Source organism: Paramormyrops kingsleyae, chromosome 20, assembly GCF_048594095.1.
Source record: "Paramormyrops kingsleyae isolate MSU_618 chromosome 20, PKINGS_0.4, whole genome shotgun sequence".
Taxonomy (NCBI): Eukaryota; Metazoa; Chordata; class Actinopteri; order Osteoglossiformes; family Mormyridae; genus Paramormyrops; species Paramormyrops kingsleyae.
The window spans coordinates 19,903,980-19,919,840 of NC_132816.1; the positions used below are offsets into that span (position 1 = coordinate 19,903,980).

General features: G+C 53.9%; 1 protein-coding gene across 2 annotated transcripts in view; it reads right to left on the reverse strand.

The window, feature by feature from the left end:
- The window catches only part of slit1b (slit homolog 1b (Drosophila)), an 84,212-nt gene that overhangs the window by 18,153 nt on the left and 50,198 nt on the right, over positions 1 to 15,861 (reverse strand). The window contains exons 7-16 of one of the 2 annotated variants that reach the window (XM_072703501.1): positions 15,644 to 15,715; positions 14,215 to 14,378; positions 10,331 to 10,478; positions 5,948 to 6,019; positions 4,734 to 4,805; positions 4,195 to 4,266; positions 3,724 to 3,867; positions 3,122 to 3,285; positions 2,109 to 2,132; positions 75 to 219 (exon numbers count right to left, since the gene is read on the reverse strand). In XM_072703501.1, the coding sequence (XP_072559602.1) occupies positions 75 to 219; positions 2,109 to 2,132; positions 3,122 to 3,285; positions 3,724 to 3,867; positions 4,195 to 4,266; positions 4,734 to 4,805; positions 5,948 to 6,019; positions 10,331 to 10,478; positions 14,215 to 14,378; positions 15,644 to 15,715 (1,077 nt within the window). The remainder of the gene's footprint in view (positions 1 to 74; positions 220 to 2,108; positions 2,133 to 3,121; positions 3,286 to 3,723; positions 3,868 to 4,194; positions 4,267 to 4,733; positions 4,806 to 5,947; positions 6,020 to 10,330; positions 10,479 to 14,214; positions 14,379 to 15,643; positions 15,716 to 15,861) is intronic. The other variant, XM_023820481.2, reaches the window with a different exon arrangement.

Below are 15,861 nucleotides of genomic sequence, written 5' to 3' on the forward strand. Positions count from 1 at the left end.
GAGTGTGTGTGTGTGTGTGTGTGTGTGTGTGTGTGGGGGTGTGCGGGATGGACGGGGGTCGGTGAGGGCCTCACAGCTCAGTGGTGGAGGTGGGAATGTGCTCTGGGATTTTGGTGAGCCGCAGGTTGGAGCAGTCGACCACACCAGCTTCACACCGGCACTTGGGTGGACAGACAGGGTCACTGTTGCACTCGGTGTTGAGGCGAGTGTCTTCAGAACCTGCAAGAGAGGCGGCCACATCATCAGCCACATCGTCAGCCTCATCGTCAGCCACATCGTCAGCCACATCATTAGCCACATCGTCAGCCTCATCGTCAGCCACATCATTAGCCACATCGTCAGCCTCATCGTCAGCCACATCATTAGCCACATCGCCAGCCACATAGCCAGCCACATCGCCAGCCACATCACCCGCCACATCGTCAGCCTCATCGCCAGCCACATCGCCAGCCACATCGTCAGCCTCATCGTCAGCCACATCGTCAGCCACATCATTAGCCACATCGCCAGTCACATCGTCAGCCTCATCGTCAGCCTCATCGCCAGCCACATCGTCAGCCTCATCGTCAGCCACATCGTCAGCCTCATCGTCAGCCACATCGCCAGCCACATCGCCAGCCACATCGTCAGCCACATCGTCAGCCACATCATCAGCCATCACGCACTGCCACATTCTGAGCATCCCGATTGCCACGAGAATCCTAATCATCATCATCTTTATCGTCATTACCATTGATATCAGCACCCTCTTCCTCATCATCGCCATCCTCATAATCATCATCATCATTGTGATTCTGATAATCATCATCATCATCATCATCATAATCATCAGTTTCATTACAAATAGCTTTATCATCACTGCAATCCTCTTGATAGTTATAATTCTGATCTTAATCACCAACATCATCGCTGCTGTGCTCATTATAACCATTCTCGCTGCCACCTCATCTTCCTCACTGTCACCATCAGCATTGTGGTCTTCATTGATATCCTAAACATCCTCATATTCATCATCGGGACTTTTATCCTCGGTGTCGTTGACCCCCCCTGATCCCCCCTGACCCAACCAGACCACAATGCCCTGGTTCATAAATGTTCAGAGGAGCAACAGGAGATTACAGCTGTGAAAGGAAGGTACAACGTTATTGTGGCACGGAAGAGGCTGTTTGTGGGGGTTAGTGGGTGGGTTGGTGGGGGGTGGGAGGCGTGAAAAATTTAGAGTGAAAAGCAAACAGCGGAGTGGATTGACAGATGAATCCATGGATTTTAAGCACGTTGGTTAAGCTGACAGTCCTGGAGTGAGGGTGATAGGATTTTTCAGCAGGGAACCAGACTGTTCCGTGGACATCCCTGACGAGGGGGGATGGAGACAGAGGGGGGTGAGAGAGAAAGACATGATGGAGAGCAGCCTGCCCCTACAGAGGAGCGGCTGAGGAGATGCCTGGCTTCCTTCAATCCATTCATTTTTCCTCACTGAATCCAAGAATAGACGCCATGTTCCACAGCACGTCAACGTAGCCATGCTGAGTGGTGACGTCTTCCACACGTGGTGCGTTCGTGTTGTGACACGGACTCTATGATTTTCTTAAGCGGCTCTGGTCTGCAGCTGTTATGATGCTCTTACCGCCATGAACCCCCCCCCCCACCACACGTACCCTGCAGGGAAGAAAAGATGCCCTGGTGGTTGCCCTGGCAACCTCACTGGTTTCTGTAGCAACTCACCCATCTAGCCCAGTGACGGTACCAAGATACTCCTGGGGGATCATTTCTCCCCGGCCCAAAAAAGGAGGCCACTCTGTCTTTGTGTTACACCTAGTAAACTATTTTTCGCCGAGCAGTGGAGACGTTTCCGTTTTTTTTTTTTTCTTTGCCCCAAATTGTTCATAATGACCGGAACTTGTCCTCCCCCCTCATTGGCTGCTTCACTTAGCTTGACAGGTGAAGAGACCAATCAGAAGCATTTGTTTTTGCTCTCCATGGCGATGGAGCTTTGTGGCCGGACACCATTTGCTCACTGCTCTCCTCACTAGTGCTGCTTCAGGGCACCACAGCATTAGTATTGGGTGGGGGTGCATGCGGCGGGGGTGGGGGGGGGGGGTGTCACTCACCTGGGATGTGGTACTGCTCCTTAGCTGTCGGGGAAAAAGAAACAAAGAGCGTCAGATGCAGGGGGCTGGGGGCCTCTGTGGTGCGTGTGTGTGTGTGGGGGGGGGGGCAGAAGAGGAGAGAGCATTGTTGCAATTTGCCGCGGTGCTGCACGGGAAGGCGGGGGGGCGGGGGGGCAGTTGAAGAAAAAAGGGCCTCTAGCCCCGAGGCATAAAACACAAAACTTAGCCCAAGGCAATGATGTCAGCACCCTGACTGTGAAACTGCAGGCTTTTGGCGAATGTAGAAAGGGGGTGCAGGGCATTGCCCACTAGCAGCAGGGGGTCCCGAAAGCTGCCCCTTCCCCATGCAGACCTCCCTGGCTAAAGCTGAGCAGGTACCTCGTCATTTTGCCTGTGAGACGGACGTGCAGGCCGGGCTCACAGAGACGCCACCACACGCCCCCCCGGTTAGCTGGAGGCTGTTTGTCATCAAAACGCCACGGTGAGGTGAGCATCTGACTCCCTGCTTCTGGTCAAACCGCCACCGGCGTCCTCAGGTTACAGCTCCCCACAGCCTTCACCAATATCCCCCCCACAGCCTTCACCAATACCCCCCCCACAGCCTTCACCAATATCCCCCCCACAGCCTTCACCAATATCCCCCCCACAGCCTTCACCAATACCCCCCCCCATCTTCACGCTGCCATCGGATGTTTCTACCATGTCACGCGAGTCTCTCCGACGTCCGACATTCTTTTCCACTTAACATTTGCTCGCAGAAATCACTGTAAATTTGCCCAGAGCTGCAGGAAACTAAGTCCGTGTGAATAACTGGAATAAAACTGTGATGTAGTGTACATGATTTTTTTTGTTTTATGAGGAAACTGTGAAATAAATGAGACAGAAAGATGAAAAGGGGATGGGGAGGGTGGGAGGTGATATTCTCCAGTAAGGGATCCTGGGAGAAAAAGCACAAAAGGCAGACCAACATCTGCCAGGGAGGTGGGCGGAGCCAGTGCTGAGGACACGCCCACCTGAGCAACGAAACTTCTTGCTCTTGATCTGGCCGATGCGCTTGTTGGCAAGCCGACGGGGACTGGCACAGCGCGCCCCGCTGGTCTCGATGGGGTTGGAGCGCAAGTAGTCGGCCAGCCACTTCAGGTTACAGTCACAGATGAAGGGGTTCTGGGCCAGGTGGCTGGGGGGAGGAGGGAGGGTAAGGGGGGGGCACACAGGACGGGGGCAGGGCCCCATGGAGTCACCACTCTCCTTACCCTGGAATTAAACTGCAGCTACAATTCACGGTCAAATTAGGAAATTCCTTGGGAAATTTCCAGGAATCAGCTGTGGTCGGGAATTCTGGGAGTTTTCAGTTACATGCGTAAAAGCGCACACGATATTTTGTGAATAGAACACACGTGTACAGGGGCTGCTTAATATCTCTTCTGAGGTTGAAGTAGGATGAACAGATAATTGAACACGACTATGAACTGATGTAAACAGTGTTTCCAGTTGCACTGCATCAGTGCATGTTAATGGCCGTGTGTGTAGATGTGCGTCGTGTGTCTGGGAGTGCTTGCACGTTTATAGGGCGTGTGTATAAACGTGTGTTGTGTTGGGGACTATTCACACTCACAGAGTTTGAATGGCTCGTAGGGACGCGAAGGTCCCCTTAGCCAGCGTCTGGATCTTGTTGTCGTACAGAGACAGCAGTGACAGGTTCTGCAGGTCCTGGAAGGTACTGGCCCGCACACAGTGAATCTTGTTGGCGTTTAGCAGCCTGGTGGGCACAGAGAGTAGCATTAGCATAATATACAAGTTTGTTTGCTCACCGCCACATGAATACACTGAAAGTCCAGCATATTTCACAATGTTTTCGGCTGGAGAATAGAAAAGAGTTAACGTTTGCTAAAGACTTTTACTGGGGATATTCGGGCCAGTGCCATCACTCTTGGACAGGCTGTTCTGTTTCTTTCCCTGCCTTCTCTACTTTCCATGCGTCCCACACCATTAACTGCTTCCTATGCATGGGTCCTTAATCACTGCACCACCTAGTGCTCGAGAGACGAATCGACACAGATAACCTTGAGTCTCATTGTGAACTTACAGCAGCTGAAGGGCGCCCAGTCCGTCAAACACACCTTTGGGCAGTTCGGTGATCTTGTTCCCATAGAGGACGCTGGGAAATTCAAACCAGCAATCAAACGAAAATGCAGTCACGTGACAGTGGGGTTCAGGGGCTGCTTACAGTAAAGTTTCCACGAAACTTCAGCTTGGGAAAATTTAGAAAGTGCGCCTCTGATTTTAGGTTAGAGGGTCGGCCTCTGACATTGACAGTGATCCTGCCCTTAGACACAGACACCAATATACATCCAAAGTGACACATTGTTTTTTAAACCATTCTTTATATGGCTGGGTGTCTATATCTACCCAAACATGCAGACAGGGACACGGACAGGGACACAGACAGAGACAGGGACACAGACAGGGACACAGACAGAGACAGGGACACGGACACAGACAGGGACACGGACAGGGACACAGACAGAGACAGGGACACAGACAGGGACACAGACAGAGACAGGGACACAGACAGAGACAGGGACACAGACAGGCCGAGAGAGCACAGCAGGGAGAGGCACTCACAGTGAGTTTAGTGACCGCAGGCCCAGGAAGGCGTCGGGCGCGATCTCTGAGATCTGGTTGTTGCTGAGGTCTCTGTGTGGAAAGAGAGCCGCTGGGTCAGCACAGAGGGAGGGCGGCGTGACCGCCCCTGCCTGCGAGGCCGACCGTGTCAGGCTAGTCTGTATCATGACTGTGGAGTCGTCAACTTTCCTAACCAGCTGCCTGGCATGGGGGCAAAGGGACTTGGACAGCCACCCGCAAGGCCCCCCCACCCCCCCTGAGCGAGACTTGTCTCCATGGCTGAGCTGCTTGCCGGTTACCCTGGCAACCAGCGTTCCTCTGTAGGAGGGAGGGGTGGGGAGGGATGGTAAACCCCATCTGTGTCAGGTCACACCTAGACTAAGAGCCCCCATTTTACCAAAAACCATGCCATTGCGTCTTGCAACCCCCCCCCCATTCCAGTGACACCCCAAAACCAGCTGAGCAGGACTCCAGCTGCTCCCATCCTGGGGGCGACGATGGGGGGGCTAAGCAACATGACAGCAAGACAAGGAGGGTAACTGCTTTTATTCCCTATTCCAGACCCCCCCACAAAAAAAATAAATGAATTAAGACAAGGAGGTTTTTTTCAAGTTCTGGAAAAAAAAGCAGAAAGTGCCCAGCTATTTATGTTTCCCCAAAGGCTGAGGTTTCCTGCTCGCGCGTAATCCCAGAAACACGTGTGACGGGGACCTCGGCGTGGCCAGATGCGGCGGCCCGACACTGGCTCGCAGTGGCAGGCACTGGCAGCCGCCACGGGAGTTCACGCAGGGGTCTGTCAGACACAGAGAGGGAGATTGCGGGCCTTACAGAACACAGGCCAACCATCAGACACGCACAGGAATGTATGCGGGGGCAGAGAGGGGATACGGTTTGATTTTAAATGTAATGTGACCGTCTTACTTTTCCAGACTCTTTTCCAGTGCATGCATTTCGCTGGAAGCAGCTCCAGGCCGTAGTGCCTGTACCAGCCTGAAGGGCGGCGCTATGGCTGTGGCATTTAAATGCATGAAACATTCCATGGTCAGAAATGGTGCCCTCTCATAGCCGTACAGGGTGTTGGGAATCTTATAAGCAAATCAAGCTACTCAACTTCACGCCATGGAGACCAAGGACTACACAGTTAGAAGAGAGGCTGTTCACGTCACGTGCAATCTAGCAAACCTGCACCCCAGCACGGTATCGAGGTTACTCACATCCTGCGGAGCTTCTTGTAGGGGGAGAAAGCCCCGGGAGGGATGGACTTGATTCCGTTCTGCTCGAGCCGTCTGTGAGAGAGTGAAACAGAGTCAGGTTAGCTGAGGCGCCCCCCCTCAGTGACAAACAAAAGGGGCCTTAAAATATGCACAAATCAGCAGAACATAACGAAGATGTGGCAGGACCAATGACATGATGTTCAGGATCAACTGTGACATGGAGATCTGAGGACCGCCCCATCATCAACACAAAAATCAGTCTCCCCGAGTCATCAAGGCCTCCGGACCTTTCCATGATGTCACTGTGGGCCTTTAACGATGACGGACTGGCATGTTTGACTGGCCCTTGGGTGCTTCAGCTGTCCGGGGGAACAAAGAGCCCAGCGGACGGCGGAGCGCAATGAAAACCGCGGAGCCCAGACCCCAGAGTTGCCGGGACCCAGAACCCTGCGCTGAGGGCTCTCCCCTCCCCCACCCCTCACTTCACCTCCACTCAGGTTCTCCGTCTGCTGTTCCACACTCTGGGATTCTGTTCCCTCCAGGGATAATGTTCCTTCCCCCTCAGTCACAACATCGCCACAGAACCAATAAAAAAAACCCAATGCTGATAATAGTTGCTTTAAACAGACTGAGATCCACCACTGTTTGGTCTGTACGGGCCTCAGCCAGTCAGCACCGTGCCTTAAGTGGTTCTGGCAGAAAGGCTGAATTGAGTCTGCACCCTCCCTCCCCCACCACACGGACTTGGATCAGTCACATTTCTACGAAAAAGAAAAAAACAAAAAAGGCATTAATGAAGACAGCCTCGGGGGTCCTCTGCTACTCAGCATTGAGTTCTGGGCCAATAATGAAGCGGCTACCAGTCGAGAGGGTAAAAAACACTCCGAGATGGAGCACAGAGGGTGGATTAATAGTGGAGCCAGGGCAAATCGGGAATATCGGCCCGCGGCTGACTGGAGCTCGCTGCGGTCCGTGTGAAAATGGCAATGTAACCTGCCACTGCCATGGCTGCTGCCTCTGCTAGCTGTTTTATTAGGCACACAAGTTAATCGTAGGAGCAATAAACACCAGCAGATTATTTTTCATTGTACTGAGGGGCTTTGCCCCAAGGCATGCTGGGACGGCCAAGTAAAACCTGCACGGCGAGAGGCCTGTTAGCTGCCAGCCACTGACTCTCTCGGCCCGCTGTAACTCGAACCCGGGACAGCGCGCCACTCAATTCTCCCCCCACCTGTCCATCCAAGCTGGGGGAGCAAGTTGGAACGGCCCCATACAGATCAGACGCGTGGGTCCGCAGAGGCCGAGTAGAACTCGTTCACGACGGAAAATGCTGGAAAGTGGGAGAGCTAATCAGCATCAGATGTGCTGGGAGGGAGAGGGTGTGTTTGTGTGTGTGTGTGTCTGGATTATGTTCCCTACTATGTGATAACCTATTATTTTCAGACACACACACGCTTTCACACAGATCTCTCCTGTGCCCTCAGGGCCCTAACGTCATGTGAACAATGAGTGAGGGGTGGGGACTATTAAAGACCTACAAACTCACCTGCAAAAAGCCTGAGTGTCCTGTGCCAGGAGATGCGGGGGCCGCAGTGAGCGTGACGCTTATCGCTGTCTCCCTTTAAACCACATCTCTGACTCTCCTGCAAAGTGGGGGCATTGCCTCACTACATGCCCCCCCCCCCGCCAAACCTGAGCTTGAGGCATTACATACACCGACACGGAAACCCGATGTTGTTGGCTGTCGTGAGCCCCCAGGGCCACCAGAAGCGAGAGTCACCCCCCCCCCCTCTGCACAGAACAGCTGACAGTCTACATTAGGACTGATTGGACTGTCGCGGTGGGGGTGTCTGTAGGTGTGAGTCCTGAGTGCTGGAACGTACAGTAATGTGTGTGTGTGTTCATTCTGTGTGTCTGTATGAACGCATGTTTTTTTCAGTCCAGATCGTTACGCTTCACATTTATTGTTCTTCTCCTAAACCAGACAACCAAAGACAGGCGGGAATAATTTATCTAGCAGCCAAAGCCCCCCTCCCAAACTCCCCCCCCCCCCCATCTCATCCGCGGTACCAAGAACAGGAATCGGCAGCGGTGGGTTTTGATCATTGAGGGAGGAAAAAAGAACAAGAAAAAATGTCAGGAAAGCGGCTCATCTGCAGCTAATCGATGGTGTCACTGGGCCCGCGGCCAGCAGCTCTGATTGTGGGGTTACGTGCACCGTTAGCTCGTTAGTGACGCGTCTCTCGCCCGGGGTCACCATTAATGAGCGACGCCGCGGTCACGAGCGGTGCGAGGGATTCCGTAATGCAGCCAATAAAGGGGCTCACAGCGAACAGGCTTTGCTTTGCCTGGGGGGGGGGGGGTGCATGAAAAGTTAGCAATGTGAGCCATCAACGTCCCTGACACATTCACGCGACGAGAAACACTCACAGTGTTCTTATGTACAGAGGTTTATGATGCATACCATGTGACCGCCAATCGACCAATCATTGTACAGACAAGGTTAATGGCCTCTTCACGCAACACTGGTCATACGTCACTCTGCTGCCTCAGAGGGCCAGGAGCTCCCCACTTCTCATGGCTCTTCCTCTCAGCGAAAGGGGGTGGGGGGGGGGGGTGGGGCGGCTCAACAGAAATGTGAAGGGGGCCAAGGGGCGGGGGGGGGGAGGGGGTCCATATGTAGCTGTCCTCCGAGCTGTGGCCCGGAAAACGAGGGCCCAGCAGGACACAGCTACTGTCTATGGGCAAGGATGGCATCACAGCGTAATCCCCCATCCCCCCGACCAGCAAATCGACCAATCAGGCGAGCGTTTGACTGTGACAAATCGCTAGGGAGGCATGTAGGGACAACGGCTGTCAGGGACGCCCATGGAGGGGCCGGGCAGCGTGGAGGGGGCCCCACTGAGCCAGGGGACACTTTCCATCAATCTCAAGACCCCCTCTAATCTCTCCAACTGTTATCAGAATTTGTACAATGTGTCGCGAGCTTCGTTCTTAATGTCTCTGCTCAGCTAGCAGTCAGGAGGTTCCATTAGCACGAATGGGACCATGAGGGGCCCTGACTGACTCTGCACGCTGAATGGCGGATGGAGAGGTCTATCTCAGACTGACGGCGGTCTGCGGCGCAGGAGGACGTGACCAAACAGGACATGTGACTAGACTCTAATTTCAGGAAGAGGGAGTGTGTCTCTCTCTCTCTCTCCCAGAACTTTGTGACAGAGGTTAGGTCCGAGACGAGGCGGGAGGAGAAGAGATAGCGCCAGACTGTACGAGAAGACGGCTGACGGAAGGTGGCACCTCCCAGGGACCGGCACCGGGGAATTTGGCCGTAAAATTAGCCGCCGTTCTAGGTGAACGAGGTTACGGAGCCAAGAGAGAACTGTGGGGCTCTTTGAAGGCTCGCTATTTCAGAAGCGACACGAGTCCCCCCCCAGGAGGACCCGGGGCCGGCCCGAGGTGGGGAAAGCGGGGACGCAGATCAGAGGGCAGAGCCGCACGCCACATCCCCCGCCCCCCCCCCCCGCCTGCCAGCAGAAGTAGGGCAGAGCTGTCAGACAGAGCAGCGTGGCCTGTAAATGCAGCTGGTGCAGAGAAGCCGCAGCCAAACGAAGCAGAGGGTCAGACCGCTGCCCCTCTAATGAGGGCTAGGGGCTGAATTTATACCTGCAGTATGTGCAGCTTGGGAACGGCATGGGGGTGGGGGCGTCTAATTTATGCTCCTCCGCAGGGCACCTCTGACCGAACTCCCTGGCGCTCGGGAACGGACAACAGGATGGGGGGTGGCAGGCTTCTCGGGGCCCGGAAAACACCCGACCCACTGCTCGTATATATAGATGGTCTCTTTTTCTCCGAAGAGGAAAGCGGGGAATCGTGACAGAGAGAACACTGCATTCCAGAGTACAGTCTCGCAGGGAAACACGCAGTATCCGGCCCGGCAATGGCTTCTGACGGCTCGAGTGGACGGCTTTGATGACTTTCATGGGAAACCTCACTCTTTATTTATCATTCCGAATGATGGGTACTCCAATAGGTTAGCCGCAGAATTTTACACTGTCCAGTGATACATTACAGATTAATGCTGTCCAGTGATACGCTGCAGATTAATGCTGTCCAGTGATACGCTGCGGATTAATGATGTCCAATGATATGTTGCGGTTTAATACTGTCCAATGATACGTTGCAGTTTAATACTGTCCAATGATACTCTCTTTATATTAACATGCACACTCTTCTTTTTAACATCATACAAATTGAATACATCTAAGATGATGAACTTCAACGTATTCCTATATATTAGTGTGCGAGTGTTTCACTGTGAGATCTGATTGGCCAGTGCAGTCCTAGGCAAACTGCCCCCCCCCCAGAAGATGGAACGGGTCTCACATCTCGGCCATGCCGTCGGGCAGGTTGGCTGGGATAGCCGTCAGACCCTTGCCCCTGCAGTCCACTATGTTGTTGCTGCAGCTGCACATGGGTGGGCAGGAGCCGGCTGCCAAGCTGCAGAGCTGGGGGGCCCCGGAGTCAGGCTGCCCTGGGGGGGGAGAGGGAGAGAGAGGGTCAGAGGGCAGAGATGTGGGATTTCCGGGCGGGTGTTACTGGGTGTGTCAGGGAACATACAGTGACAACCTCTACAGTACATTCAGCTCTACCATCCCAGAATACTTTTCATTGACAGAAAGACGAATGGCCAGAACCTGAGAACAAACAATGAACAGACAATCGTCAGACGAAAAACAAGACAATGTCCCAGTAAAATCAATAACGGATGGACCTAAGAACAAAAGAAGAATGGGAACGATCAGCAGACGAAAAGCAAGACAATATCCAGGTAAAACCCGTAACACCAGGACCAGAGAACAAAAGAGGAACAGGATGATCAGCAGACGAAAAAACAAGACAAGCAAGCCTCAGCCCATCTTGCAACAACATGCCAAAAACCCACTTCTGTTCAGTCACGCCCCATTGCCTGGTTAGCTAAGCAGTACAATTTGCCAAACTACCTGATAAGAGCTGGCTTTGGGGGCTCGAATCTCGCAGTGCACCTGCCATCCCTGTAACCCGCCTGTATTTATTCACTTTTAATAGACCCTCCCCGGTTCGTTACCGCGCTTCATATTCAGCATCACGGGCTGTTTAGCGCGATCTCTGGCTGTGGCCGGGACCAGCATCCAACCTTAATGGTGAAATGCTAATTTTAATCTCGTTTCCTTCGCACCGAGCGGCTCGGTAAATTAACACACCCTGCTGTGTGACGTGCGCCGCCGTTTCCGCCAGGAGCTGGTGGGGGGGCGATGGGGGGGGGGGCAGCAAGTCGGCAGTAATGATGCACCGACGGTGACCTAGGGGACGGCTTGCGCTCGTTAGGCACGCCTGCAGCCTGTAAATCAGTGCTGAAATCCCCTGCCACTACCGTGCTGGTTTTTCACCACCCAAATTCTAGCTCCCCCCCCCCCCATAAGGTCCCGCAGTGGATGCCAGTCCCCTCACACTCCACTTTCTGAGCTGAAGGGAACGTCACAGACTTTCAAGCGTCTCTGAATCAACAGGGTTTGGTGTTTTCATTATTTACAAAAGAAAAAAAAAAACATGAATCTTTGATCTTCTCCCATGGAGCTCTGGTCTGACCAGCATCTGTGGACAACTGCCTGCTGGTTTATTCATGGCCCCAGGAAACTCTGAGCAGGCGAGCGGGGGGGGGGGGGGGGGGGGGGGATGGGGGAGAGGGGGGGGGCTTCGAGAGGGCCGGTGCGGGTCGGTGGAGCTCCGGCGGGGTGCTGCCTGAGGAATGGGGTGGAAAGAGAACCTCATCTCACGCCAACAGGGTTTAGCTTGGACCGCCGCACCCTGACGGGTCCCTGAGGAATGCGGGGATGCGAGCCATCGCCATAGTAACCTGTTCCCTGGCAATGGTCGTACCGTGAGTATCGACTGCCGCGGCAGTGACAGAGCGTCTGCTTTGTTCTCTTTTTCACCTCCATCCCCAAAGCGCTCCAAGCGCTTTCGTTTCCGGCTAGATTGATTCCCGACATTTAGCGGTATTCCACTGTGTTTTACTCTGCCTCACAGCTGCGGCCCGACTGACCAATTTTGGCCTTTAATGCGCCGGATTCTGCAAAAATGCATGATCCATGGTAGATTTCATTCGATAAAAAGGGCATAAATCGAGTTAATACTTATTGGGAAAGCATGGGAGATGGACTGGGGGAATTCGGTAATGTGGTGAGCGGATGGTCCCTCGCTTTTAACCTTGTTATTGACAAGTATGTACAATCCGAACAGGAACTTACAGAAGTGCATAAATTCAAGGCTTAAAGGTACAGGAGACTCAGCTGGTTTTCGAACCCATGACCTTCCGGCGGAGAGAATGCGGCCGCTGACGGCTCAGGCTTCCACGTCAGTTATCCCTGTCTACCGCAATAAATATATATAGTAAAAGATAACAAAAGTGAATTAATCAGTGAATCATGAAGGGCAGTCATACTGAAAAGCTCTGCGTTTTCAGGAGTAACTGACTGTCCAGCAGGACATGAGCCATTGCTATTTTTACTCTCTGGCACTTGCTTGATCCACCCCCATGCATTAGCAGGGATCTGCAGGGGCACAGTGACCATATGCCCGACCGCTTAACACGGGAAGCTGCAAGAACATCACGTTCAAGTTCTCTTGTAGTTATTCCACCATCACAGAGGAAGCACCAACAGCCATTTGAAAGATCCATGCAATTCAGTGTGCTGCCCCCTGGCTTCTTGGAGGAGATATTACTCTCTGACTGACGCCCATGTTTTCGAAGTGTTCTAGTCAAGCAATGAGGTGGGAGCTATCGCTGTTACATCTGCTGGCTTCTGAGAGAGGGGAGCTTAGGCAGGATGTCATTACAAGCTGTACTGGTGGCCTCCCTGGCTTTGCATTAGACCCGAAAAAACAATCCGTTTCTGGAGGAAGTCCGGGGAACGTTTCAACAGGAGTGTAATAATCGCATTCTTTAATTTGGGATTTCTCCGTTGCAAATCCAATAAAACCGTCACATGTGACAAATCTCCCCTCAATCCTCACTGTGCCGAGTTACTGAAGAGTATAAATAAGAGCCTTTTTCACCAATAAATCGGCCCTCTCTTTTTGGTTCAGAGAGGTCGTGTCGGCCTGTTTGCACCCTGTGGAAAAATCACCTCCAGTTACAGGAGTATGGGAGTATGACCTTGCTGTTATCAGCCATCATTTCTGGAAAATGAGTTTGGACTCTTACGTTGTATTCTGAGTGTGTCGGACATGTGGTGAGCAAAGCATAGGCGGCTTGTCAATGTGAGGACCGATCCCTGACTTTCCCATCATGCCTTGCTGTACCCTGGAGGAAGTGCATCCTTTAGCATTTGTGGAAGTGTCATTCACTAATTGGGGGGGGGGGGGCTGCTGTTTCTATTCAAGAGGAACATGTGCCTACCCTGGCCCCCGTGAACCTGAATTGAATTATGACGTCATGACTTCTCGAAAAGCCCGAGTATGAGACAGGACTTCTTTGACAGGGTGGGGGGGAGGGTGTTGAGGGGGGCGGGCAGGAGCAGCACGTGTGGCCTGGGAGTGAGAAAGCACCCTGGATCCACCACGATGACAGCGGCCTGGCTTCAGAACTGAGGAACCCCCCCCCCCCCCACCTCACGGTGTCAGCCCCCCCCCGCCTCCGCCCCAGGTGGTCCTGGGGGCCTACCCGTGCAGACCCCCCGTTACACAAGCGCATTAGCGCCATGCGTCAGTGTGACAGCACATCTGGAGGCCGGTCCAGGTGCCAGAGGAAGCGCCATGACAGGCAGGAGCCTCCGGGGGCAGCGCAGTGCAGAGCGCGCACGTCTGTCTCCGTTTAAGAAGACCTCCATTCCAAAGCTAATCAGCACCTCATTAATCGTCCGCCCACTGCGGTGGTGGGAGGAGGTGCAGGTGAATAGAAGGGGAAACACTCATGCGACCCCCGCTCCCACCCCCGGTAATGTATGACTAAAGCGCCGCGTTTCAAAACCATGAGCAGAATTTTACAGAACTTTCCCGTTACTTTTCGGACGTGAGTCGTGGTCTGAATCAGTTCCAGGATCGGCTCTCTGTGGACCCCCACCCCTGGGAGGAAGCATTACTGCCCACGAGGGGGCAGTGTTTCTGAGGCCCGGTGACAGCCAGGTCCAAGGACTTCCAGACTGACATGCCTGGCATCCCCCCCCCCCCGAGCCCCAGAGAAGGACATCATGCATAATAGTCTGTCCAGACTGGCCTCGCCTACCTACCTGAGCAGGTGAACTCGTGCTTCTGGACCTCAGCCACGTTGAGGCCGCGCAGTGCGGGGGGGGTGGAGCACTGGGTGAACAGGCCGATGGTGGGTCGCTGGCGCAGCCACTGGGACAGCCAGGAGAGGTGGCAATCGCAGCGCAGGTTATTGGAGTGCAGTCGGCTGCGCAGACAGAGGGAGGAGGGGGGGGGTCACTGAATAGTCTTATTAGGTTCTTGCTTACACTCATATCTGGGCGTTCACTGGAAGATCAGCATAGCCTCAGCGGCTGTGTATGTGATCTGCTATTTGTCACTTTGATAAATGTACATAGTGTAAATGCAAATGCAGTGACATCACTCTGCCAACCCTGGGATTGGAACCAGTAACCTTCTGACCACAGACACGGCACGCTAACCCACTGAGCCACACACTTACGCCCCCCCCAACACACACCTGTGATCTCATGCCCGTCTGGTACCGGCCCCAGGTCGCCATGTCGGAGTGCACGGCACTGCAACGGTGTTTCTCACACCGAGGTTCGTGAATAAAGCCTTTGCGTGTGTGTGACTGTGTACATACGTGTGTACGTGCGGCACACGTGTGTCTGTGCTCATTAGCGACAGACAGGACCGTGGAAACGTTTACGGCTGTTGCTCTCAAGGCAGCAGTAGCTGCGAGAATTTCAGGATCCAGCGGGGAGAAGGTTTGGAAGGTTTGGAAAAAAACAGGGGTGGTGAGATTGAGACGCCCCCTCCAACGCCCCCCCCACAGCCCCCCCACGCACAAACATGGGCCTCCTTTCCAAAATCATGACAGTTCCTGCTCCTCGTCAACCCCGCTGCCTTTCCACATCGCTGGCGAAAGCCTCACATTCTGAAAAGCACATAATTGGGAGCGCGGCTCGCCACTCCGCGTCCACGGCAACCGCAGAGCCCGGAAAAAAAAAAAACCGTTAGAAACCGCAGCGGCTTTGGATCACGGCGGCCTTCGCGGGAAGCCCTGCCATCATAATTGTTTTTAATACCTAATTTCAAATTTTACTACATATCTTTAGACAATAGATAGTTTTGTTTCGAGGTGCTGGGGGCCAGTTTCTCCGTGTTGCCTGGGACTGTGGGAGAGGACATACTTCCTGGCGTCCCAAAAATCCTCACAATTCCACTGCGGCTGTTGGCGCTGTTCCAGGAGCCGTCACGTTGGCTCCAGGGATCCGCGGCTCACGTCTCCCCACGACGGGACCGTGCTGGATCGCGTCTGTTCCCCTGTCGCCTTTCAGCGGGAATGCAGTGTGTGTTTGGCAAACACGGGCAGGGAGGCTGACTACGGCTTCTGCGAGGCCGTGATTATGTCGGCCTGCTGGATGGGGGCCTGAGGGGGCGGGACCGGCGGCGGCGTATGCTGTGTGCTGATTGGACGAGGTGACAGGCCAAGCAGATGTCACTCACAAGGTGCGCAGCTTGGGCATGTGGTTGAAGCTGGAAACCGGGATGGTGCTGATGTTGTTGTTGTTCAGGGTCCTGTGGAGAAACAAGCAGGCCGGACAAGTCAAAGCTGCAACAGCTCACAGCAGGATAAACACCACCTACCACCTAAACGCCACCCGCCCCCACCCCCCAGCTGGCCACAGCCCCCACACTCCCGAGTGCCCCCACCACTGCCTGCA